At 53.3% G+C, this 24,312-nt stretch overlaps 13 protein-coding genes across 13 annotated transcripts; 7 read left to right on the top strand and 6 right to left on the bottom strand.

The window, feature by feature from the left end:
* Window positions 1-212: 212 nt before the first annotated feature.
* On the bottom strand, window positions 213-1,442 carry N7459_009094 (uncharacterized protein; the record flags this gene model as incomplete). The annotated part of the gene is made up of 2 exons (XM_056948262.1): window positions 213-1,060; window positions 1,304-1,442. Coding segments are annotated over 2 exons (987 nt in total), but the record flags the coding sequence as incomplete, so codon positions are not given.
* A 102-nt stretch (window positions 1,443-1,544) lies between these two features.
* Window positions 1,545-1,766, top strand: N7459_009093 (uncharacterized protein; the record flags this gene model as incomplete). The annotated part of the gene is made up of 2 exons (XM_056948261.1): window positions 1,545-1,662; window positions 1,702-1,766. The coding sequence occupies 2 exons, from the start codon at window positions 1,545-1,547 to the stop codon at window positions 1,764-1,766; spliced, it is 183 nt and encodes a 60-aa protein (XP_056795486.1).
* Window positions 1,767-1,868: 102 nt separating this feature from the next.
* N7459_009092 (dihydroorotate dehydrogenase 2) lies at window positions 1,869-3,502 on the top strand (the record flags this gene model as incomplete). Its single annotated transcript, XM_056948260.1, has 2 exons — window positions 1,869-2,333; window positions 2,405-3,502. 2 exons carry the CDS (start codon window positions 1,869-1,871, stop codon window positions 3,500-3,502), a joined length of 1,563 nt encoding a protein of 520 aa, XP_056795485.1.
* Window positions 3,503-4,513: 1,011 nt separating this feature from the next.
* Window positions 4,514-5,353, bottom strand: N7459_009091 (triose-phosphate isomerase; the record flags this gene model as incomplete). Its single annotated transcript, XM_056948259.1, has 1 exon — window positions 4,514-5,353. The coding sequence occupies one exon, from the start codon at window positions 5,351-5,353 to the stop codon at window positions 4,514-4,516; it is 840 nt and encodes a 279-aa protein (XP_056795484.1).
* A 2,153-nt stretch (window positions 5,354-7,506) lies between these two features.
* N7459_009090 (RpiB/LacA/LacB family sugar-phosphate isomerase) lies at window positions 7,507-7,992 on the top strand (the record flags this gene model as incomplete). Its single annotated transcript, XM_056948258.1, has 1 exon — window positions 7,507-7,992. One exon carries the CDS (start codon window positions 7,507-7,509, stop codon window positions 7,990-7,992), a length of 486 nt encoding a protein of 161 aa, XP_056795483.1.
* A 715-nt stretch (window positions 7,993-8,707) lies between these two features.
* Window positions 8,708-9,774, top strand: N7459_009089 (putative U-box domain protein; the record flags this gene model as incomplete). Its single annotated transcript, XM_056948257.1, has 3 exons — window positions 8,708-8,790; window positions 8,941-9,478; window positions 9,541-9,774. 3 exons carry the CDS (start codon window positions 8,708-8,710, stop codon window positions 9,772-9,774), a joined length of 855 nt encoding a protein of 284 aa, XP_056795482.1.
* A 414-nt stretch (window positions 9,775-10,188) lies between these two features.
* N7459_009088 (acyl-CoA-binding domain-containing protein) lies at window positions 10,189-10,775 on the top strand (the record flags this gene model as incomplete). Its single annotated transcript, XM_056948256.1, has 2 exons — window positions 10,189-10,512; window positions 10,656-10,775. 2 exons carry the CDS (start codon window positions 10,189-10,191, stop codon window positions 10,773-10,775), a joined length of 444 nt encoding a protein of 147 aa, XP_056795481.1.
* Window positions 10,776-11,063: 288 nt separating this feature from the next.
* Window positions 11,064-13,056, bottom strand: N7459_009087 (tyrosyl-DNA phosphodiesterase 1; the record flags this gene model as incomplete). The annotated part of the gene is made up of 4 exons (XM_056948255.1): window positions 11,064-11,816; window positions 11,868-12,285; window positions 12,339-12,451; window positions 12,571-13,056. 4 exons carry the CDS (start codon window positions 13,054-13,056, stop codon window positions 11,064-11,066), a joined length of 1,770 nt encoding a protein of 589 aa, XP_056795480.1.
* A 410-nt stretch (window positions 13,057-13,466) lies between these two features.
* Window positions 13,467-15,440, bottom strand: alg10 (dolichyl-P-Glc:Glc(2)Man(9)GlcNAc(2)-PP-dolichol alpha-1,2- glucosyltransferase; the record flags this gene model as incomplete). The annotated part of the gene is made up of 3 exons (XM_056948254.1): window positions 13,467-14,422; window positions 14,492-14,629; window positions 14,684-15,440. The coding sequence occupies 3 exons, from the start codon at window positions 15,438-15,440 to the stop codon at window positions 13,467-13,469; spliced, it is 1,851 nt and encodes a 616-aa protein (XP_056795479.1).
* A 276-nt stretch (window positions 15,441-15,716) lies between these two features.
* On the top strand, window positions 15,717-16,650 carry psf2 (DNA replication protein PSF2; the record flags this gene model as incomplete). Its single annotated transcript, XM_056948253.1, has 3 exons — window positions 15,717-15,830; window positions 15,885-16,471; window positions 16,536-16,650. 3 exons carry the CDS (start codon window positions 15,717-15,719, stop codon window positions 16,648-16,650), a joined length of 816 nt encoding a protein of 271 aa, XP_056795478.1.
* Window positions 16,651-17,037: 387 nt separating this feature from the next.
* On the bottom strand, window positions 17,038-17,700 carry N7459_009084 (CUE domain-containing protein; the record flags this gene model as incomplete). The annotated part of the gene is made up of 2 exons (XM_056948252.1): window positions 17,038-17,313; window positions 17,422-17,700. 2 exons carry the CDS (start codon window positions 17,698-17,700, stop codon window positions 17,038-17,040), a joined length of 555 nt encoding a protein of 184 aa, XP_056795477.1.
* Window positions 17,701-18,436: 736 nt separating this feature from the next.
* N7459_009083 (condensin subunit SMC2) lies at window positions 18,437-22,274 on the bottom strand (the record flags this gene model as incomplete). Its single annotated transcript, XM_056948251.1, has 6 exons — window positions 18,437-18,701; window positions 18,763-19,436; window positions 19,488-19,862; window positions 19,913-22,070; window positions 22,150-22,190; window positions 22,248-22,274. The coding sequence occupies 6 exons, from the start codon at window positions 22,272-22,274 to the stop codon at window positions 18,437-18,439; spliced, it is 3,540 nt and encodes a 1,179-aa protein (XP_056795476.1).
* Window positions 22,275-23,190: 916 nt separating this feature from the next.
* Window positions 23,191-24,277, top strand: gtmA (gliotoxin thiomethyltransferase; the record flags this gene model as incomplete). Its single annotated transcript, XM_056948250.1, has 4 exons — window positions 23,191-23,584; window positions 23,643-23,681; window positions 23,751-23,807; window positions 23,880-24,277. The coding sequence occupies 4 exons, from the start codon at window positions 23,191-23,193 to the stop codon at window positions 24,275-24,277; spliced, it is 888 nt and encodes a 295-aa protein (XP_056795475.1).
* Between the last annotated feature and the right edge of the window lie 35 nt (window positions 24,278-24,312).

The raw sequence follows: 24,312 nt of genomic DNA, 5'->3' as shown, positions 1-24,312 counted from the left end.
CCAAGGTTATTATGAAATTCACCTGTCAGCGCTGACTCACCCCAGATTGAACAAAGCTCGCTCTTTTCATTTCTTCATAGTTATATAGTTCCGAATATTCTCCGAATGCTTCAATATCACTTTCTAGGTAATTAAAACATAGTTTGAAGAATTATGGAATTGAGTATCTCTTTTGGGTGGACTTTCGCTGCAAATCAGCGCGAGGTCTCACGTTAACTCCGCGGGCATTTTGGCATGTACTCTCGCAGTCTAGAGAGCACATCGACTCCATTCCAGAGCTCCCCGTCTCCTAAGTTAGTTTTCTCCGGCACGCCCACTTGCTCCAGGATGAATGATGCGCCAACAGAGCCGTAGCAAGCTGCCTCAACCACGTTTCCCGTCTTGAGATACCCAACAGCATAAGCGCCAAGGAATGCGTTTCCTGCGCCAGTGGAGTCAATCACTTTTCTGTTCTGCCTCTCACCCATCTCGCGAACATAGAAAGGAGGAACCCATGTCGGTGCAAGATTTCGCGTAGCGATGACACAGCCTTGTTCGCCAGCTCGAACAATCACTGTGCCTTTTCCGTCGGGGCCAATCCCTCGATCCAGAAATGTTAACGCCAATCTCTCAATTGAATTCTTGTCCGATGCAGTTGATAGAGGTTCCGCAAACAGAGACACTAGCTCTAGGTGGTTGGGAGAAAAAACGTCGACGACGGAGGCAGCGTCAAGACATGCTTGAAGATTTTCTGGTGTGCATGAGAGAGGCGCAGGTTCCCAGATTACCAGAGGGTATTCAGAGATATCAGATCTCTTTCTTTGGGTAGACAGGTTCGAGACACAGGCTGTGATGTCTTGAGGAGAAGCAAGATAGTGGTATACTCTCGACTTCAGGAGAGCGGTACCTTCTAAGCTACTTTCACGGGGTGCGAGAACTGGAGTAGTGTACTTGAAGTCCTTCGCTGGGCTTGGATCAGCCTGGGCATTCTTTGGGATAGATAACAAGCCAGATGGATGCAACTGCACCAGGGATAGCCCCAAGGAACGGAGGGATTGACGCACGTCCGAGTGTAGTATCTCTGTACTCAAGTAAGCCTCTGGTCGAAGATTTATCTGCTTCTTTCTCCATGACCAAGGTCGTGTCCCAGCTCTCTAGTTGCTCCCGAGTGGACTCTGGGAAGTCATTTCCGATATGGATCAGCCAGCCTAAAGAGCGGCTCATCGGAGGCGGAAGAAATAACCTGGCACCGAGCGTTGCTACAGATCTTGTGTCAATGTAGATCTAGCTATCATATGATTTTGATGTGAATCTGGAAACCGACCATAAGCTCCAGAACCACCGAGGACGTTGGTCAATGGTTCTCGATTAGGAAATCGGATCTCATCGAGGACTACCAGACCAAAGCTGGTGAACGAGATGTCCTGTGTAGCCATGGCGAGGTCAATGACATTGATGAAGAGCTGTCAGGCACGAGCTTCTGCGTCGTCGATCGTGGATCTGCATTTTATTCGCAAGGAATCTCCACGATGTAGAGATGATGGAATAGTTTCTCTAGAGTGACGATGTCGGCATTTCACCGCCTTCGCTCCCCCTCACCGCCCGCATTGCAAAAGATCCCGATTTCGCCCTGCGACAACTTGATCGCCAGGGAGCTGCAGAGCGTCCGGTCGAGCAATTGCAGTAAGTCGTTCTCCTTTTAACATCTATCTTATTCTGCAGGCCCTAGCAAGTGCAAGGTTGCAGCCGGTAAGGGCTGGAGCTCGACCTATGCCCAACCACACTAGGAGCCCACGAACCCAAGGTACTAACCGACATGCCCCAGGTTCAATCCGGCGCTCTTTCGCCGAGGAAAGCCAATTAAGCGCAAACCCCCTCCACAGACCCCAATGACATCTCGGTCTGCAACAATCGCCTGGAGGGCCTGCCTGCGGGCTCGCTCGCTCCCCGCATCCCGCTGGTCTCAGCGGCCGTCGGCGCTGTTGCCGAAGCGCGCCGATCATTGCCCCGGTGCTGCGCGATACGCCTCAGACTCGGCTCCTGCTGCAGCGGCAGCGGCAGCCGAGACTACGAAGGCGGTTCCCAAGGAAGTTCCCAGACGGGCAGGTCGTGGCTCTAGGAAGGTCCTGTATGGCACTTCGCTGGCGGTGGCGCTGTTGGTGGGTTATGTCTACGGCACCGATACTCGGGCTAGCTTTCATCGGTATGGCGTTGTGCCACTGCTCCGACTGGTCTGGCCCGATGCCGAGGAGGCGCATCATATGGGAGTGAACAACCTGAAGTTGCTCTACCGGTTTGGTCTGCACCCGCGCGAGCGAGGTGATCCGGACCGCGATGGAGCTCTGGCTACCGAGGTATGATTGCGTTGGTGGTCTACTACAGCGACTGTTCCGTCCAATGCTAATGCGCTGCATTGCATCCCCAGGTCTTCGGGTACAAGCTCTCCAACCCCATCGGTATCTCCGCCGGTCTGGACAAACACGCCGATATCCCAGATGTCCTGTTCGATATTGGACCCGCCATCGTCGAGGTTGGAGGCACCACTCCGCTGCCGCAAGATGGAAACCCCAAGCCACGAGTGTTCCGTCTGCCCTCGCAGCACGCGATGATCAACCGCTACGGCCTCAACTCCAAGGGTGCCGACCACATGGCCGCCGTGTTGAAGCAGCGCGTGCGGGACTTCGCCTACGCCGCCGGTCTCGGCGACCACGACGAGTCCGCGCAGCGCGTCCTCAACGGTGAGGCCAATGTGCCGCCCGGCAGTCTAGTGCCCGGAAAGCTCCTCGCAGTGCAAGTGGCCAAGAACAAGCTCACGCCGGACGGTGACATCGAGGCGATCAAGCGGGACTACGTCTACTGCGTGGACCGCGTGGCACCGTATGCGGACATCCTGGTCGTGAACGTGTCGAGCCCGAATACCCCCGGCCTGCGCGACCTGCAGGCCGCGGCACCACTGACCGCGATCCTGACCGCAGTCGTGGGCGCTGCCAAGAACGTCCAGCGCACGACTAAGCCCTTTGTCATGGTCAAGGTCAGCCCGGACGAGGACTCGACCGAGCAGATCTCCGGCATCTGCGAGGCAGTCTGGAACTCCGGCGTCGACGGCGTCATCGTCGGCAACACCACCAACCGCCGCCCCGAGCCTCTGCCCGCGGGCTTTGTGCTCCCGCCCAAGGAGCAGGCGACCCTAAAGGAGACCGGCGGCTACTCCGGTCCACAGCTCTTTGACCGCTCCGTCGCGTTGGTCGGTCGCTACCGCGCCCTGCTTGACCAGGGCCCCGAGACTACATCGGATCAGCCGCTGTCGGCTTCTCAGGCCGAACAGGCTCCGGCGCCCATGCCTGCCCAGCAGCCGCGTAAGGTGATTTTTGCCTCCGGTGGCATCACCAACGGGCAGCAGGCGCGCGCGGCTATCGAAGCCGGAGCCTCGGTCGCGATGATGTACACGGGCGTGGTATACGGCGGCATCGGGACAGTGACGAGAGTGAAGCAGGAGCTGCGTGAAGCGCTGCAGAAGAAATGAAGCGGTGTGCGATACCGCGCAGAAAAAGTGCCTGGGTTCGACGGAGTTGTTTCTCTCTTTTGTCTTATTTTTCCTTGTCGCACATGTACATAGCATATGATAGGAATTCTAGCATCGACGTCGACTTGGTCTTGTTTCTAATTCGTTGGTGTCCAATTCGGCGCAGTTCATTTCATGTTAGGGCAAGTATCTCTCGTCCGACAGCGGCATTTCTCGTGCGATAAGCCCAGTGCCCTGAGACCAGTAGTGCAGATTCCTACGGAACACCGCGCATCTCAACACTATCGATAATTCCTGCCTACTCCGGCAATACCGCATGCCAGCAAGCCGAAGGAACGGAAGCTCGGATTACTCGATCAGGGGGGCATCAAGGCCACCGCTGGAGTCAAGTGGAGCGCCAACTTGCGCCCGCGGGAGACGCATGGAGCACGATAGGCGAGAGGGAGTGGGCCAGGGCTGGGCCGGGCAGGGCGACGAGGCTTCCAGAAGGCGCCGATCTATAAAAAGCTTTAGAGTCATCTGAGGCAAAATCTCTGATCGTCCGCGTGACTGGGGGACGTGGGGAACGATGGTGGAAAAGCCGGGGAGGGAAGAGTGTAATGGAGTCGAAGGGAATTGATAGGCCGGCATAGGCATTCGATGGGCCTGGAAAGCTCTCGCGCCGCCCGCAGGAGCGCCAGTTCTCCATAAAAGACTCCATTGCCATGCAGAGCTTCGGTGGAGCGCCGGGCTCCTTCGGCCGGGATCCCCCAGATAGGCTTCCCGAGCCTGGGGTTTTATCCTAGCACTAAATGTAAGCAGTCGGGGGGATCCTCGACCCACAAGAAAACGAACTCATCTTTTCTGTGAGACCGTTGTTTCTTTTGCTATGTAAATTGGGCCGTATAACGATGACGGTATAGTGTAAGATTCGAAACCACGATACCAACCGCCATCGATCGCGATAATGCTCGTCTAAAGCGCATCACTCGTCGCGTCGCGTCGTGGTCTAGCGGGGCGCGTGTGGTACGTTCAGGCGACGCCGAGCGTCTCTTCCACCTCGCGAACGACCTTGCGGACGCCCGCGATTTCGTGCGCAAACCGACCGAGGAACATCCCGTCGACTGCCTTGCCCAGTCCGCCAGCGCCCCAGAGACCGGGTCCTGCGCTACCGCCGTATAGTACGCGCGCGTTGCGCGGGCCAATGACTCCCCGGATGCCCTCCACGACGGCGGCGACGTGGTCCACGCCCGCCGGCTTGGGCTGCCCGATCGCCCAGACGGGTTCGTAGGCAAAGATCACCGGTGCATCGGCCGGGATCGCCCCCAGCACCGCGCGGATAAGAACCGCGCACTCGGCCACCGCCAGCCCGACAGCCTCGGAGGCGACTGGACCCGGAGCGGTGACCTCGCCGACACAGACGAGAGGCACCATGCCCTGCGCGCAGGTCGCCGCCGCCTTGCGCGCGGTCTGCTCATCGGTTTCGCCGAAAATCGCGCGGCGCTCCGCATGGCCCAGCTCGACTATAGAGCAGCCCAGCGCCTTGATCGAGGCCGGCGACACTTCACCCGTGTATGCGCCGTTCTCCTCCCACATGCAGTCCTGTGCACCCAGCAGGAAGGGCGGCGGCGACAGCATGTTTGCGTTGAGGTGGCTCTCGTACTCCCGCAGGATCTCGGCGCAGGGCCAGATGGTCAGGAAGTCTGGGATCAGGGCCAGCAGCAGCTTGTCGCGATTCGCGGGCCGGACAATGTCGTTGGAGGGGTCCAGCAGGCCGCGCAGGTAGGTGAGGGTGCGCTGCGGCGTGAAGTACATCTTCAGCGAGATGAGGAGAAGTTTCTCCGGTAGGACCGGGTACGCATTCGGAGCCATGGTTGCGGTTGCAGGGTGATCTGATAGAGCTGCGAGTTGTGTAGCGTGGCGCGTTGCAAGGAGGGGGGTGGTATCAATCTACCTGGAGATTGGGGACGTATTCAGGTTCGGGCCTAGCCTTCCGCGTTAGAGCGAGCTCTCCCGACAAAAATGAACAAGTGTCCGGAGTACAGAGAGGGGATGAGGGGGATGGGAGAGAATCGGCTGAGATATTTTTTTTTCTCGTGCTTCGTGTTTTGGGGGGGAGACGTCCGCGCCATCCCGCGCACGCATTAGCGGCCGACCAGGGCACCAAGACTTTTGAGGGGATTTTGCTTCCCCTACATGTACTTACTCCGTACGGATCGAGCACGGACAATCTTTAGTTGGCCTGTGAAGATCCGATGCAATGATGTCACAACGTTGGAAAGGGCTGGGGGTGGAACTGGGTGCAGGTCCGGAGTGGACAGTACTAGTGTGGATGGCGCGTCTCAATGTTTTTGGGCGAGGGAAAAAGAACAGAGCTTGCAGGTCCTTAATGCTGATAGGTAGAAGCACAAGAATGGATTGCGGTATCAGGCACCGGGAAAGAGCAGGAGGCGGTCGAGGGAAGCAAAACCTGTTGTTGTGGCGGAACAACTCTATGAGACTCAGACCAGTCTCTTTCTGTATCGCCGATGATCGTTTCTTCACGCGTCACACACCACCAGCACCACCACCTTGCAAGTGCATCGCTCAACCTTCTCCAGTTCTCATTTCCCCCAAGGCCCGGCTCTCTCCTTCCTACCACTGTATCATTCACCTATTTGGTTCTCATTTCCCCGGACCACACAACCGTCCAGAATCTGGAGTAGGTTCGGTCTAGCCACCACGCTTGTCAGCGCTTGCTGGCGAGCCAACGACACTGGTCGCGGTGGAGTCGGCGGTGGGGCAATGACAACATGGAGCCGATGGGCGATGGTTGTAACTAACACTATCAATCGAATCGTAGTCGGGACAGACTGGAGCCCGGTGCGTATCTATGCGAATAGGCTGGCTTCCGAGAGTGAGAAAAAAAGTGGATGTTGCGCAACCCCTTGGGGCTCGCTTTTGGGAGCGCGTCTGCTATCTTGACGTTGTTATGCCGGGGTGCCAATCATCAGCACACATTCTCGAGGCTGCCAGGATTTTTGTTTCTGGTTCGGCTTCGATAGCGACAAATCGCTCATTTCCCGGGCCTCGTTGCATTCCGAAACTCTCCAAGCCCAAGCGCCCTTTCCCAGACGCCCCTCATTCGCGTTTATGCCCGTCGTTCGCCGTACCGTTGCTCGGCGTCGCGGGTTTCTCCTTCGCACGGGCGTCGCCTTTGCATTAACGGAGTTAGTGTGCCTCGCGGATCAGCCCACGGCGTCGCACAGATCACAGCCAATTGACCTTGGCCCTGGACCCGGCGGGATGCATCCATGTAAATGAAGAAATAAAGCTGGTGCCTGTGCACTAGCCACCCTTTGAGAGCGTTAGGACAGCGTACGCTGATGACATCGATGGCGGTGCGTGTATCCTCGAAATGAGAGTCCTCTCCCCAGACACGAGCGTATATACTCCGGACAACCGCTAGCGTGCCATAGACCGCGATCGACGATTCCCGGGTAATACCTCGTATAGCCAGTGTACGGCAACCGTACGGGCCCAGACGGCCCTAAACCTGAATCCGGCGTCGAGCGAGTCGAACCGGCCAGCAGCCATTCACGGGGCGCCAATCGGCGTGCCATGACGCGATGGCGGGGCTTTCGCCGGCCCAAGGCCCAAGCATTCTCCGCCAACGATGGTACGCGGCGTAACATAATATCAGGGTTGAGCAATCTGACTTCTCGTGGGACGGGTGGAGATGTTGCTCGCCCGCAGCGTCTGTGCCGGGATTGCATTGGATTGGAGTGATTGGATTGCTGGCTTGGTTGGGAGTTCCATCAGCCCGTGCTCCACACCCCAGGGTATGGCCTGCGTCGGCGAGTGAGGAAGGAGAGGAGAGAAGGGGAAGAGAGAGGATTGAGGTATAAAGAGGGCGGGAGGGCGCGCTGCGCATGACTTGGAACACAAGCGATTATTCCCTCACTCTCTTCCATCCATTATCTTCTTACCTCAACTTTCTCGATCTTATAAGCTTCTGCAGCTTATTCCTCTATTCTACCATCACGATGTCTGACCCCAAGCCCCTCCGTATCGTCATGGCCTGCGACGAGGCCGGTGTCCCTTACAAGGACGCCATCAAGACTGTCCTGGAGAAGAACCCTCTGGTTGAGTCCATCACCGACGTCGGCGTCAACTCCGCCTCCGACAAGACCGCCTACCCTCACCCGGCCGTTGAGGGTGCCAAGCTCATCAAGGATGGCAAGGCAGACCGCGGTCTCTTCATCTGCGGCACAGGCCTGGGTGTTGCCATCGCCGCCAACAAGGTGCCCGGCATTCGCGCCGTCACTGCCCACGACCCTTTCTCCGTCGAGCGCTCCATCCTGAGCAACGACGCCCAGGTCCTCTGTATGGGCCAGCGAGTGATTGGTGTTGAGCTGGCTAAGAAGCTTGCCAGCGACTGGCTCAACTACCGCTTCGACCCCAAGAGTGCCTCCGCCGCCAAGGTCCAGGCCATCTGCGACTACGAGACCCAGTTTGCTCAGACTGCTTAAATGAGCAGGGCTGGTTGTCTGTTCTCAGACCGAAGAACGGGTTCTTTGTTCCGGTGAACCTTTGGTCACCATACTATACACTTCTCTGCTCCATCCTCCAACCATTACCATCGGTCCAGCTGTCTGCGCAGCCCCTGATGGAGCCATTTGCCATTTCTTGTCACTTTATACCAAGCGCATCATGATACCACGAACCGAATGTTGAGAGCTGCTGTTTAGGTTGGGAATTAGGGAGTTGGATATTTTAGAGGAACTCCATTGACTGGTCCCTGTACATATCAGAATGCAAGCCCTGCAGTGATGAATTCGGTCTTCTTGCCTTAGCGATGATCTGTCTTGACTCAGATTGTTCGTATTGTACTCCACCATGGATTCATTCATTCATGTAGAGACCCGCGCCACGCTGAGTCATCAGCGCTTCTGCCGCGATCGATCGTCTTCCATAATGGGCAACCGTGATTCTTTCACGACACATAGCATTTGCCCAGCAACAAGTGCACAGGGATTGATCACTGCAGGTCCCTGGCAATTTCTCACATCACCATCGGTCACATTTTATATTTACTTTGTATGCATCTCCACTAAACGCCCCTCCTGATCTTCTCCGATTCTCTCCTGCATGGTGGGCCGCCCCACTGGGGGGAACCGATTGATCAGCGACTCCAACACTTATTCACAACCACATTCTGGTCCTTGACCTATACCCGGTTGCACAATGGCACAGGCACTGAAGGCCAAGGGCAACGAGCTCTTCAAGTCTGGCGACTTCACCGGTGCCGAAGACTTGTACTCCCAAGCGTAAGATCAGTAGCCCTTGAGAAAACACTCCACTCCGCTGAGCCGATGACACTGCGCGAACCACCCTTCCCCTGATGAAAATAAAACAGAAGGAAAGCGGAAAGAGAAATACAAAAATATATGCTAACAGCGATCTCCTCTGGCCAACAGCATCCTTAAAGACCCGCGGGACCCTACCTTCTTCACAAATCGCGCCCTCACCCGCATCCGACTTGAGAAATGGGCCGAAGTCGAACATGATGCCCGCGCCGCAATTGACATCTACGGACTGAAGGAAATCACCGGTCTCAAGAGCTCCTACTACCTCGCACAGGCCTTGCTGGGTCTCCAACGGCCACAGGAAGCCTACGACGTGGCCGTCGACGCCTATAAACTCAGCCTGACAGCCAAAAATGTGCAGACGGAGAATCTGTCGCGGACGGTGCTGCGCGCAAAGCAGCAGCTATGGGCGGTGCGGGAGACGTCGCGTTTGCGTGAGATGAACGATACCCTCCGAAGTGTCGAGACTCTGATTGAGGCCGATCTCGAGCGCACTGTCACGGAGATGCAGGCGCAGTTGGATCGTGGGGAGATTGGGCAGATTGCGTTTGGCGAGGATCAGAAGGCGCTCCGAGAGGATTCTGAGAAGAAGATCCAAGATGTGAGGGAGGCGTTTCGGGTTGCGACGAAGGGGGAAGTGGAAGAACGGGTGAGCCTTGCTTTTTCTTCTTTGATTTCGTATTGGACTTTTTGCGCTGACGGAATATCTAGACCGTGCCGGATTATCTGATCGACGGCATTACCTTCGAGATCATGCATGACCCTGTCGTCACGCCTTCGGGCAACAGCTTTGATCGCATTGGCATTGTCAAGTACGTCGAACAATCGGGTGTTGACCCGCTTACTCGTGTTCCCACGACTGTCAATGACCTGCGGCCCAACTACGCGCTGAAAGCCGCTTGTGAGGAATTTCTCACGAAGAACGGATGGGCTGTGGACTGGTAGCCCCAGCCCATCTGTTTCCTTCCCCGTATATTCTCATGTTCTGTCTATTGAGATGCATAGCGAGTGCTTTTCACAAGCGTTGGCATCTGCGATTTGCATCGGCTGGCGTCGGGATAGACTTTGGCCGCTGGTTTCCTTTGGCTTGTTAAGACTTGGTTCGCAAGTAGAGTTGACTGTGCTATACACCTTTCAAGAGTCTAAAAAGAATGAATCTACTATAAGCCTGCTCGGAGTCTGTACAGATGACGGTTGATATACTCCAACCTCGGCGCCCACGCAACTGGCGAGTTGGTCAGCAACCCCACCATCCGAGCCCCTCCTCAACCGTCATCTCCAAATCCTCAACAAACAAATCCCACCTCACTTCAGACCTCTTGAACTCTCATAATCGAACCCTTAGAACCACCCGCTACCATGTCCGACATCTCCGAGTTCATCACCGCCCTCAAGGCCGCCCAGGGCAAGGAGAAGTTCACCGCCGACGTGCAAAACGCCGCCGCCGGCATCGACATCGCCGCGCTGGAGGCCGCCTTCCAGGCCGCGATCGCCATGGGCGAGACCGAGAAGATTTCCGACGAGGCTCAGAGCGCCGCACTGAAGGCCGGTTTCGAGTTCGCCGCCAAGCTCGTCATGATGCTGCAGACTGCGCCCGGTCCGTTCGAGAAGAAGGATCTCTATGTGCACTACAAGGTTGGCCGCTCAGAGGTTGTGCCCAAGCCTGGCATGTTCGATATGGTGGTAGGTGATGCAGTCCCTCGATAGCGGTCATCGTTTGCTGTTCTCTCGTTGTCTTTGCTTTTCGCTTTTCAGTTTGGAGGTGGAGCTTTCCCCGACGCGGAGTGACGCCTTGGCTAATGTTGGGTTCTTATTGGTCTCTGCAGAAGAAGCAGCTCTACGGCGAGTGGGAGAAGGTCAACCACTACAGTCCCCAGAAGTCTCAGGCTCTTTACATCCAGCACGTCAACACTTTCATCACCAAGTACGGTACCCGGGACGAGTAGCCGATTGTGCAATGAGATCCTCTTTTGGGCTGGTCGGAAATGAAAGATGGAGGGAAAGGGGAAAATGGAATAAGATATCCTATCAACTTGCGCTGAGTTAAGAAATAAAGCGATGCATCCAGTGACTGTACGCTAGGTACCATGCTTTAGTCTTGGTTCCTCGAGTCCTGTATATAGTCGAAGCCGAGATAAACGTTGGCGGTTACTATCCTATTGCCCGGGGAGGTTGTGTGAATACCACGATCAAAGACGTATATAGCCTGCCGAAGAGAAGACCTCGTATGGTCGTCAGATCCAGGTCCGCCCTCGCCAGTCGGGAATATCGTGTGTGGCCGTTGCACACCACGGTTCGTCCGCAGCACTGTACGGAACCAGAGGAAGATCGTATGGCATGCGCAAACCGACCACAGTGTCGGGTTCATATTCGGTCAGAGACTCTGGAAGAGTGGCCGGTTTATCCCGCTGGAAGCAGGGCACCATCAATACGGGTGGACATTCCGGGCTCGCTGAAGCAGAACGCCCAGGAACAAAATCATCTGTGAACAACTCAGGCCAGACGACTACCCCTATCTCCCAGCTGGAGATCCTCACTTCGTCACTGGCATTGGTTGCTGCGCCCCATGCCTGCGTGGACAGGTTTGCTGATGTGACCATCGCCCAGTCAATAATGTCCATACTACCTGCATCCGAGTATCGGATATAGGTTTTGATATGAGGTGCGGCACGACCACGACCTGCCTCGCGCTTGACAAGCGGGTCATCAGACAGATCAAGCAATTTCGGGTCGGATGGTCCGTCTCCGGCCCAATGGCATAGGTGAGGACGCAGGTACTGTAACTGTTTTTGTTGCGGTGCACTCTGGATCTTCATATGAATAGATCCGCCCGACATGTAGCCGTCGAGAGAACGGCGGATCTCATCGGGTGTGGGGAAGATGATTGAGTATTTTGGTCGAGGATGTGTTGATTTTGGGGCAAGTGAATTGAAGAAGACATCGTTCAACCACTTGTCTGTTTGGCCGAGGGAGGCTACCGAGGAGATCTAAAACTTGTCAGGGACATCTTGCGCAACTAATCAAGTGAATAACCGCACCTGTATCACGATATGAGGCTTCTTGGTTTGATTGCTGTCGCCTTTCTCCCCTTCGGGCTGAAGAATTGGCACACGACTAATAAGGTCTCTCAGGGCCGGCCAGCCCCATAAGGTGCTTTTGTCTGAGTCTAGACTGTTATACTTTTGCTTTGATGGCACACTCGCAACTAGTGCTGCACGGATCTCCCCAAAGTCATAACGATTCAGCTGTTGGACTAGTGCACCGGTTTTCTTCGCCCCATACGCTTTTAGATACGAGAGCAGGTCTCTCTTAAACCGTGTTCCCGTACCTATAGCTGAATGCGTCTGAGATGAGGAGGCACCTGCTTTCTGCAAGGGTAACAGTGGAGATCGCCACACAGCTTGGGTCATATTTGCCCAGTCCTGGTGGATCATGTTTGCCGTGTGGATGACGATTCTAGTGTCATCAGCAACAAATTCTGAACATCATTAGCAATGTCTAGCACTTACTGAGCTAGATCATCATGTCGAAGAAGTATCATCATCTTCGAATGATGCGTGCCAAACCGTTCAGGCATATATGCCACGATAGCCTCCACATTTGGGTGTCGACTGCACGCTTCCTAGATAACGTCATTTTCTATCCTTAACCCAACTCAAAGTGGAAACTGAGACCCCAGGTTGGATGGGATGGCACATAGATTGAGTGACGAGCGAGAAGTGAGAATAGCAAAGTACTCACATCCACCCGAACCTTATTCGCACTCTCCCTTTCCCAAGATCCATGCACAACCTTGACCTGCACGAGGCTCCGAACATCCTCGTCGAAATGGGCCATCAAAAAGTCCACATCGAAGAGGTAATTGAATTGCCAGCATTCTCGGATCATCGGGTCACCCAAGATATCACGCAGTTTCACGGTGTCGACATTGTGCCCCCTTTGAGATGGAAGGTCATGGATATGGGTGAGTTGGAACGGGGAGGATATAATCCTAGGAGCCTTGGGAGCTTCGGTCGGAGCTACCCCATCCCTCCGGCCTTTGATGTGATCATTTGGAAGCTCAGGACATGCTAAATCAAGTGCTAGTGGCTGCCGAGAGCGAGTCCGTGGTGGTGGGGTGACTGAGCGGTGCAGAGAAGCCAGGGATGCAGAGGCTGTGCTTCGATTACTGTCCTTTGCTCGGATTGAGTCCGGGGAGACTCTTGCCCTCTTGGCAGGGCGCTCCATCATGGAATGAGGTGGGTTGCAAGCCTCGATACTAAACAGCTTGGATGAAATGGAGGAGCCGATGTGATTGAATGGCTGGAAATTGCTGTTTGATGGCAGCCGATGATGGGCCTGTCGGATTATCAGTGAAGGACGGCACAGTGGAAATGGTCTCAATGTCATTCGGAGCGATTGATTAATGTGGAGATGGGATTTGGGGTGAGGTCAGGTAGTGATAGAGTAGGTTCGGCGGGTTGTGCATATATCGCCAAACACCGCCCGCGCTCGATCTGCCGATTTCAACATCTACTCTCGTTCTGACCACGAAACACATGATTAGTAGAGCAAATGTCTATTCTTCAATAAAATACAAGTATTACAGAAATGTACAATAGTTCTCTCTAGAAGAGACAAATTCAACGACGTGGTAATCACCACATGAACCTCTGGATCTTGCCGGGCTCCTGGGGCCATTCAAAGCCCTTATACAGGAACATGTATCCTGTCACCAAATTGATAAACAAGAACCACACGCTCTCTAAGAACTTCGGGAAGTTAGTGGCCGCATCTGCGCGGGCTCTTTCATCCTCATTTTGGGGCCGCTGTTGTCGGAATGCCGCAAGGGTCGGCAGTGGCGGCAAGTGTAGACGCCACATCACCCACGGAATTATGAAGTATCGTGGTTCGACAAGCGGTGCCGTCACCAGGGACAAGGAGGTTGCAGTGAGCCAGACAAGAACGAAGCTGACCCGCGCCGGTTGTGGTTGCTCGCTCTGCCGCTGAATGATATGCTGTTGAATTCTGGCATACGCTTCGAATGAGATGGGCTCAGGCTTTTTCTGTTTGGGCTCTTCCTTCTTGGAGGCAACCTTCCGGTTTGCCCGGAGAGTCTTCCGATTCTCCTTTGGTTGCTCCCTGGATGGGGGCTTGGGGGAAGCAGGAGATGCGGGCTTCCCAGGAGGGGCCACCTGACGCAGTTGGGGCGGCGCCTGCAGAGTAGTCCATCCAAAACTGGAGATAACAGCCCACCCACAGAGAAAGTAGATCAAAACAGCAGCATATTTGACTCCTGGGTGAATTCCAAGCAAGAGGCGGAACACGTAGAAGACGTAGTGCCTGTTGTCAGCCAGAGTGAACGGGTGCACGATCGTGTTGAAATGAACGACACCAAGCATGATGGGCAGAACAACAAAAGCTGCCAAGATTCCTGGGAGCTTTTTCTGCTTCTCGGGTAATCCGTAATTGATATACTTGGGCAACAAATTCCTTGGAATAACAATGTTGATGATAGGAACAATGAGCAGCGGCCAGGAGAAGAAGGCGAAATAAGGCCAGATGTAGAGCATCTGCGCCAAGTGCACACCAGCAGTATGGAACTCCTTGTGTCCTATTTCCATGTATTATTGTCAGCATGCTTATTTGATCGAAATTCCACTGCTCGAACGGGAAGACTTACCGAGGACCACGCCATCATTCCATAGAACAAATGCACCAAAAAGGCCGAGAACGAGGATGTGAGGAATAACAGATGTCATAGTAGAGAATGGCCTCTTGAGAGCTGCAGTTGCTAGAGATATAGCAGTTTTTAAATAGTCTGCACTGATTGATTAGTGTCGCAAAGCGGTAGATCACCCAGGTATTAACATACCATCCAGAGAAGCCTGTGAGACAAGAGGATCATAAAGCTCATTTTGCAGACCGCACTTGACAATTGAACTATATCCCGACGGTTCACACAACTTAGAGGACTGGCGGATTTTGCGAACGACTTGCAGACCGCCCAGAAACACCGACACCCAGAAGATATTTGTTTGCCGGCAGACCAGCGCAGCCAAACCAAACACGAGGAAGCCCAGCGTGGAGAGGAAAGCATAGCCACTTCTGGACGCCCGCTTCAGATCCCAATTGTATGCCTCAACCACCACCAATAGGGCAAGGATGTCGGTATAGTAAAGACCGGAAAAGAAAAATAGCGGCGGGAACAGACAGATATTCAAAACACTATGACTGAGGTAGGCACCCAAAGGCCGGGTATTCCGCACCTTATGCACAGCATCTGAGAGCGTCTGAAGCCTCCACGGAAGGAAGACCGAGGTAGTCGCAACATTGGTCGTGCGCAGAGTTTCGGTGTCCAGCTGTGTCGGAGAGCCGCGGAGGGCAAGCAAGGCAGCGCAGAGAAGATATGACCACAGATACAGGCCTGGAGGAGTGGTTATTTTCGGATCCCATTGGGTCCATTTGTGAGACCAGTAAGCTTGGGCCTGAGGGACGTGGAAGACTTCGTCGAGGTATGGCTCGGGGACTTCGGCGATGACTTGAGTCCTCCAGAGGGGGATCAGGAGCAGGGCGAATGGGACGGCATAGCGCGCCGCGCGACTGAAATCGGACTCGAACGCAGAACTCATGATGACCCAGACCCAAGAGAGGGAATCAAGGAGAGTCTAAGCAAGACAAGAGAAAGTTGCGCGAAAAAGACCAGGTGGGTATGAAGCTCCATATGCAAACACGCCAAACACCCCCATTTGGCAATTGACGGCACGCGATTCGATATTCGAATGTTCGATTTGGACGTTTAAGTCTCATACCAACCGCATCATGGCGAATTAATCCAGGACACACAGGAACACCGACGGCTTTCTTGCGAATTGCTATCCTGTCTCTCTGCCCGAAGTGACGCCACAATGGCTTTCCCTCTTCCGCGGGGCATCACGCCCTCGGAGATCGCCTTTCTGGCGGAGATGGAGATGGTGACCATTGTACCTCGCCAGCGGCTCGAGGGGCTAGAACTACTAGGGGTAAGCATTCATGCGCCTCTCTCGTATCAAGAAAACGCAAATTGACGCATATAGGGCCCCGTCGAACCTCTTGTCCCTCCAAGGCGCGCCTCCCTTCCGCTCTGGCTTGCGCTGCTCCTCAAACGCCAACGTCGTGCCAATATCATGCCTCCCGCATGGCTACACCCCGAAGCCCTCAGCCTCATCCTCGAAGTCGAGTCTCAGCACCAAGACTATAAGAATGCCTTCTCGCCACCACCTCCGCTACCGGGCCAGCCCAGTGTTCGCGATCACGGAGTTGAGGCTACTGCCCGGCCACAATATACACCGGACGGAAATAGATACTATGCGTCGCCTCCATTTTTGCCGCAAAATATAGCACAGACCACCATCTCGTCGCGAGATATGCCCGCGCTGCCCTTCCATTGGGTCGAGGTTGGAAATATGCTCCTTGATGCAGCGAGTGATGATCTTGTGGATCCGGATCAGGTCCGGCGCTTATTGAAAGACTTGCGTGAGGTGCGCATGGCTAAAATGCGGTCCGGCGTGGATGTGCTAGATGCAGCAGCAACTGGCGGTGGCGGAGTCGCCTTGACAGGTGTCGGTGCAATGGAGATGGGCGAAGAACGTGGCTTCCTGGCAGGTGTGGTGGATAATCTTCGGTAGGTGGTGAATCTGGTGGATTCTGATTCTTGCAAGGCCTCCATTGCTAACCTAACTTCGAAGGAAAATCGGTGCCTCCAAAGAACAAGCCCGACGCGAACAACTGGCTGAGCAGCGTGCCAATGGTGGCTATGATGGGACGCAGGATGACGACGAGGAAGACTACATGGAATTATAGTTTGCATGGAGGCAGGATCTCATTGGCGGTTTCGATTTCCTTTTGGCGTTCAGGTGGATACATTACGCAGACAAATGCCCCCTTCAACGATATTCATGTATATAGACATATACCCGGCTTTTCCTGATCTGATGAAAACCAGCGGTGACAAGCCAAGGCTGTTCCAATTTTCCTAACACCGTATAGCATGCGAGCGCTCTAATACCAAAATAAAAGAAGCAAGGGAACAGCACCACTGGCGGGATCAGGAATGAGTGGGAGTCGTCCTGCGCATCAACATTCGTCCTGGGGGGTCCTGCCGCCGTCCTCGTCCAAATATAGAAAATAGTACGCACAAAGTCGAATTCAACGAAGGCTGGACACTGGACTTATTGAAGAGACATCTGCTTATTTCTTCTCCATCATCTTTCGCCGCGCGGCGAGGATCATCTCGTCTCTCCGCTTCTGCAGCAGACGCTGTCGCTCGTCTTTGTTCTGAGACCAAGAGCTTTTCGAAGAAGATGCCGTAGTCGAGTCTGTAGTGTCACATGCAATCTTATCGCTCAAGTTATACCGAGATATCAAGTCCTGGCCATCCGGCTTGGACATGGACGTAGAAGCGACGCGCGTAGTTGGGGTATTCGTAGAGGGAATTGCAACCTGGGGCTGGAATGACGGGGGAGGCTAGAAAGATGCACAAGTCAGCATGATACCAAATGTAATAGTTCTTCCCGATAGGATGTCCAAGTAGCAGAGCAGTGAATAACACCGCGGCAGCAACGCGGTACGTACCGTTTCCAGACCCCGCCCGGTCAAGATGCGTTCTGTCGTGGCCGCGACACTGCCGCCGTTGCGCTGGAGATCCCACATAATATCGCGAGTGCTCAGCTGGGGGAACATCTGCGAGATCTGCTCCACTTGGGCTGGGTCAACAGCATTCCCACGACCGCGGGGCCGACCGCTGGCAGAAGGGCTCTCGTCACGGTTGAAGAACCATCGTATAACGAAGAATGACACAACCGCTAGCGTGAGAAGAGAGGGGATATTGAGCGATGGCTCATCGTCGTGCATTGTGCCGTGGGCGATATGCGCCGATAGTTAGGTTGACTCGGGCTTCAAGGTTGTGATGACGCAGGCGGAACGGTTCCGGGTTGGGTAGGAGGTCGTGTGGGATGGACCTTAGAAAAGATCGCAATGCGACCGGAGCAAACGACAAGGAGGCCGAGAGCAGCGCGTGTGTGTCGGGTACCTGGAGGGATCGGGCGCTCGGAAGTTCGGTGTAGCAGACGCAAGATGTGGCGTCGTTGACGGAGTCCCGGCTCGGAGAGGGTTGACTGCACGTGCCCGAGACACTGTTGGGACCCCCAATGGTTTCCAGAAGTATAGGAAGTGACGATTGGAGACAAATGGACCAGGGCAGTATAAATAGACTCGTAACAACTGCAAGGAATTTCTTTGATGCGACGAGGCCCCTGACTTCTTAATAACTCCAATACTCGGTGAATGCGTTGTTTCCGAGACATTCTACTACACATGGTTACGACTCGGACGAAGATCGAAGAGAAAGAATACACATGAATTGTTCAGAATCATCACCCCTGGAAGGACTTGAATTTCGTGTAGCACAAAAACCTTCATCATGCATAGATCATGAACCAATATCCCATCCCAGAACCCAAATCAAAACAACCGCCAACACCAGCTGCCGCATACCGATAGCCTGCAGGAACAAGGCTTTGCACTCGAAATGACCAACGAACCAAGCGCAAAATGATGAAACAAAGTGAAAGAGCGTGGCTAATTGCATTCATTTCACGTCCGCAGGTGTTAATGCTTGGACAATACTGGTGCCTTCACTGAACCGTGTGCGGAAGATGCGGTTGGCATTCTGGAACATGCCATCCTTCAAAGACACCACGATGAACTGGGACCCTTTGAAGCGGGTCTTGATCAGCCGTCCAATGTTCTGGGTATGGGACAGATCTAGCGCAGCGTCAACCTCGTCCAGAATGTACATGGGCGCGGGCTTGAATTGCAAGAGGGCCATAATCAGGGACAAAGCGATAAGAGATCTTGAGATAATGAATTAGCAAACTGGAATTAGGAAAACAAGAACAACAGTGAGAAACATACCGTTGTCCACCACTCAGCTCCGTCAAGCTCTGCTTCCAAACCTTGCCAAGAGATACCTTGACCTCAAGCCCATCAGTGATATCCTTGCCCTCGGGAGGGTCAAGTTTAGCAAAGCTGCCTGGGAGGAGCTCATTGAAAATTTGTCCGAAGTCGCCGTTGACCTTGATCCAGGTCTTGTGAAGGGCTTCTTTCTTGTATTCATTTAGGTTGATGATAGTCTCTTCGATCTTGCTCTTATCACGAATGACCGTTCTCATCATGTTCTTGAGGGCAGCCTCCTTCTTCTCAACACTGTCGATCATATTCATGACCTTCGGATTGATTTTCTTCTTCATGCCCTGAGACCGCTCGGTCAAGTTGCGCAACGTCGACTTGCATTCGGCGATATTCTGGTTCTGATAGTGGTAAGGGGTGTTCGGACGACCAAACTGCTCCTTTTCATCGGCGATCCACTCATGCTCTTGCTCCATATGAGAGACAGCCTGGGCAGCAGTATGCTGATCCTTTTGCAGCTTCTCGAGTTGATGGCCCAACTTTTGCATTTCCAAGCCTTCTTCTGTGATCTGCGAAGACTTTGAGTGGATTGCCTCTTCTAGTTCTCGCAATTCCTCGTCAAAGCCTGTCAACTTGGCTCTTTCGTCTTCAAGTTGGGCTTGGGCAATATCGTGGGCATCCTGTGATTGTCAGTTCTGGGGCTCAATAACCAGTGTTAACGCTAAGCTTACTTTGAGGCGAGCCTGCTTTCGCTTCAGAGAGTCAATTTCCTCGACCTGAGCATTCAATGTATTTTCTGACTCGGCCAACTGTTCCTCAGCCGCCGAAAGATCGCTACCAACCTGCTCTGAGTCAAGACGGGATGCTTGCAATTCCTTCTGGAGCTCCTTGACCGAGGCAGAGTTCTTGCTGAGGTTTTTCTTCAGATTATCGAGGGAAGTCTGCAATTCTGCCAGCTTGCTGTCCTTGTTGTTGCTGAATTCGCTCATATCCTTCTCGATTCGCTTGATATCCTTGGATGCTTCGGTTTGACGTGTCTTTGCGTCGGCAATGTCTTTCTTCAGCTGCTCAATGTTTGCCTTCATCTCCTCGACCGCATGAATGATCTATCATAAATTAGTGTCTGCATATGGAGACAGAAGCGACAGATACGTACCGATGAGGATGAGTTACTGTTAATCTGCTCCTCGGTAAGTTTGATCTCGTGGGTCTTCAGATCCAAATCCTGCTTGATAGAGCGGACTGCATCAAGTTTCTTCTTCTCTTTGTTCATGTTGTCTTCCAAGATAGCAAGCTGGCGTTCCTTGCTTCTGAGCTCTTTGGTGATTTCATTGAGCTTTTGTAGGGTAACGAGCATACCACTGGAGTTGGGAGAACTTCCTCCAGAGAGCGTACCAGAAGGATCATAAACATCGCCATCTAGTGTCACACTCTTCATTCGAACAGATGGATCGAAAGTGACCTTTTTGGCCGTATCCGCGTCTTGACTGATTAGGGTGTTGCCAAAAACGTAATTCATAGCTGCAAGTACTTCGTCGTCGTACCCGATGAGAGATAGAGCAAGGTCAACCTTTCCAGGTGCGATCTTCTGGGCAGCTCCGATCTTCTCGGCAGAAGCCTTGAAGGCTGATATTTTGTTCAAAGGAATGATCGTCACACGCTTGCGCAATTTTCCATTCTGAAGCAACTGGGTACCCGTCTCAGCGCTGTCAACCACCACATTGTACAAGCGGCCGCCTGCGCAGATCTCAAGAGCTGTGGCAGCTGGAACTTGATCCTTGTTCAGAGTAAAGAGCTGTGCAACCAGGCCCTTCACCTTTGACCGATCGAAGTTGGGGTGAGGGTCAGTGTAGTTGAAATCGATATTTGCCACCTTCCTTCGGAGGCCATCAGCTCGTTGGCGAAGATCACGAATATCGCGCTGGAGTCCAGACTGTTCTTGGTAGATCTGCTCTTCCTTGCCAGGCTCGAAGCCAAGCCTAGTGAGTTCCGACTCCAGCTTCTTAGCTTGCGACTTCAGACCTTCCAGATCTCGCAGCAGACCGGAGTTTTGCTCCTTAGCCTTCTTGGCGCGCGGTTCCTCCTCCTTAATTCTCTTCTCCAGGTGGGCAATCTTGAGTTTCGCTTGCTCTTGCTCTGTGGCTGCATTGCTGGCGCGATTTCGGGCGTCTTGTAGCTGTCCCTGATAACCGCTCTCCTGACCTTCCTTCGAGGCAACACCAGTCTGCAATGTCTGAAGCAGTTCCTCCTTTTGCTCGACCTCGACATTTTGCGCATCAAACTCAGCCTTGGCAGCATCATACTGAGCTTGCAGCTTATCATAGACCTTCTTCTTCTCTTTCAGTGCCTTCTCCAGGTCGCTGACAGTCTTTTGGACGGCTTTGCGCTTCTCCTTCTCCTCATCTATGCTGGCATTCTTCAGGTCAAAGACTGTCGTCAACCGTACCAGCTCGTGGGAGTGGTTTTTAACCTCGTCTTCAAGGCCTTGGAACTTGCCGCCTTTTCGGAGTTCCTTGTCGCGAGCTGCACGAACGCGTTTCACATCTTCTTCCAAGTGCGCAATCTCACTCTTGAGCTTGTCTGCATTCTCCTCCAATGACTGGACCTTGTTTCGTTTGTTGTCGCACTCCTCGCCTGCGACTCGCAGGCGCTCGCCGCCGCGCACATAGTCATGGGCAACGACCAGTCGAGTTAATCGCTCCAAATCATTCTGTGTTTGTTGAAAGTCGAGGAACGCACGCTTCTCGGATCGAAGCTTCTCGAGCTTAGGTTCGATCTCCTCTTTGAGGAGTCCTTCGATTTCGCGCAGTTTCAATTCTTTCTTCCCCATTGTCTTAATGGCCTTCTCTCGCCGATCCTCGAACATTCGTGTGCCCGCAGCCTCCTCGATCATCGACAGGATTTCCACCGCTTTCATGTTCAAGACCTTCGTAATGCGACCTTGCATAATAAGGAAGTTCGGGTTGTTGATGTTCAGTTGGACGCTCTGGAAGAGATTCTGAACCGTTTGTTGTTGCGCGCGGTGGCCATTGATCAGGTATTTGCTGGTGCCGCCCAGCACAATTTGTCGAGTGACGGAAATATTCGCGTATTCTTCAAATCCGATCGGTGACTTCGATGTGTCGCGATTGTCGAAGACAATGGTCACACTTGCCTTGGTGACGCCGGCTTGACCGCGTTTGTAGATCAAGTCTTGAAGGTTTTGTGCTCGGACGGTGCTCATGTTCGTGATACCGAGAACAAAGCAAATGGCATCGAGGATGTTGGATTTACCGCTACCGTTCAGACCGGTAATCGAATTGAACGATTCATCCCTGCCATATCAGGTTAGTATATGTTGATTGTGGTCGCCTCTTCGCTGATGTTCCTGCTGGAGGAGAGAGGGTTGCGCACCATCCTGAGATCACCGTACGCACGGCGTAGGATTTGAAGCCCTGGAACTCAAATGTTAACTCAAGGGATCGCGGAAAGGCTAATTTTTTGTGACTCACGTCAATCACAATCTCAGTGATCCTCATGGTTGCGACTGGCGAGTCGGCTCGCGGGCGGAGTACATCGAAATCGAAAGAGGTGAAGAGGGGCGCGATCCGTTGTTTTGCCGCAAATCAGGTGTTTATGGATTGCCCATTTTGTACTAGCGCTGAATGGATGATGTAATCGTATATATATATACGTCACGTGGAGCTCTCCAACTATACATTCGATGAAGTGCTAGTTTAGTATTGTATAATTTACGGCTTACCAGATAAGGAAGAGTATCGGTGAAAAGATGCAAGGATCAAAAATGTGCCTGTTGAGGACAGTGCTAGACGAAAACCTGAACACCATGCTCCTACCCTTCACTTTGTATGGAGAGTATGGAACCATATCTGCTGTGGTGGTCAGTCATCTAGTCCCAAGGTTGGATATGATCAAACATGGTAATGTCAACTGGAAATCTTCTTATAAATCACTTAGCTGGTTTGTTAATAGGTCCTGCAGAGGAGAAGTGAATCGTGGCGACAGGCATGTATTGTGTTGGGTTGCAGCGTCGCCCTCGGCAACTTTCTACTTGAAAGTCACCGCCATCCAAGCGCCAAAAATAACCTACTCTGGCACTTTGCACCAGCCCGTGCTAAGCTGACCCAGCGAGCCACCTTGTTGGCCATTTATTTGTCATGGCGCCAGATCCTAAACCTAAATAGGGCGTGCTTTTTCCCTTTTTGGAAATCTCACTCTCTATTGTGCCCACAGCTCGGAGACATTGTCGGATACTTTCCACCACTCCTCTCTATATCGAGATCCAGCCACGAGTGAAGGTCAGGGACTACTATAAGAAGACTCATTCCGACGAGTACAAAATGTTCCAATCTACTGCTATTCATGATTCTCAAGTCACCTTGTTACTCACTGTCATATATCGCATCGGCCCGATTCTTCAAAAATATGCCGCAAATGACTCCTCTACACGACTGGGAGAACCTGTTCCGGAACGAGGCGTTCGTCAACAACTACAAGACTGGCGAGAAGATCACTGGAAAATTTGCGAAGGCTCTACTGGAACAGAGTGGTCTGATTGCAAATCCCAAGCTCAATCCCGACAAGCCGCTGGTGGTGCTGGACAACGCATGCGGCACCGGGGTTGTTTCCAGCATCCTCCACCATGAGCTGGATGAAAAGGTCAAGCAATCGTGGAAGCTGACCTGTGGTGACATTTCTGAGGGCATGCTTGAGTACACCAGGCGTCGAATGAGCAGCGAAGCCTGGCTCAATGCCGAGATAAAGCAGGTGGATGCCCAGGAGACGAAACTGCCGACGGGACATTACTCGCATGTCATCACTTCTTTTGGTAAGGATGATAGCTCTCAGTTTCTGAGCTCTGCTAACCTCAGCTGTTATCCTTCTAGCGTATATGGCACTTCCTCGGGCTCTCACTGCCCTCGATGGTAAGTTCACTCGGTTCTTCCTGCTTTACCTCTGAAAGCTAAACGTGTCCTGACTTGTGTTGTTACTAGAGAGCTGGCGTATTCTACAGCCTGGTGGGACTTTAGCCTTCTCTACCTGGATCCAGCGTAAGTCATCGTCGCCTCACATGTCTCTTCAGGAGCTATATGATAGAAATACATACTAATACTTATCACCAGCTGGCTGGGTCCCAGTCATCAAAAGAGCGATAGAAACTCATCCGGACAACCTACCGTGGCCTACCACGGAGGAGTTTCTCACTACTCTTGGCAATGGAGAATGGAACTCACCGCGCTGGATCGAATCCCAGCTTAGACACCGTGGTCTCGAGGACATCCATGCGATGGTCATCACCAAAAGCATCTCGCTCTCCGTGGCTGAATTGGTGGAAATGACCATGATCATGATTCCCATGGTGGCCAAGCACTTCTGGACCGAGGATCAGCGAGAAAAGAGCAGTGGCAATGTCCGCCCAGCGCTGGAAAAGTATCTGGAAGACACCTATGGCAAGGAGGGACAGGTGCCTATGGAGTGGACGGCGATTCTCTCCACGGCACGCAAACCCGTTCACATCTGAGCAAGCTGCTGATCGCGCTGCGGAGTCTATGAGTT

Source organism: Penicillium hispanicum (assembly GCF_028827665.1).
Source record: "Penicillium hispanicum strain IBT 35686 chromosome Unknown utg000008l_segment0_segment0, whole genome shotgun sequence".
NCBI classification, from domain to species: domain Eukaryota; kingdom Fungi; phylum Ascomycota; class Eurotiomycetes; order Eurotiales; family Aspergillaceae; genus Penicillium; species Penicillium hispanicum.
The sequence above is the reverse complement of the archived record's forward strand: the minus strand, read 5'-3'. Positions and strand labels throughout refer to the sequence as shown.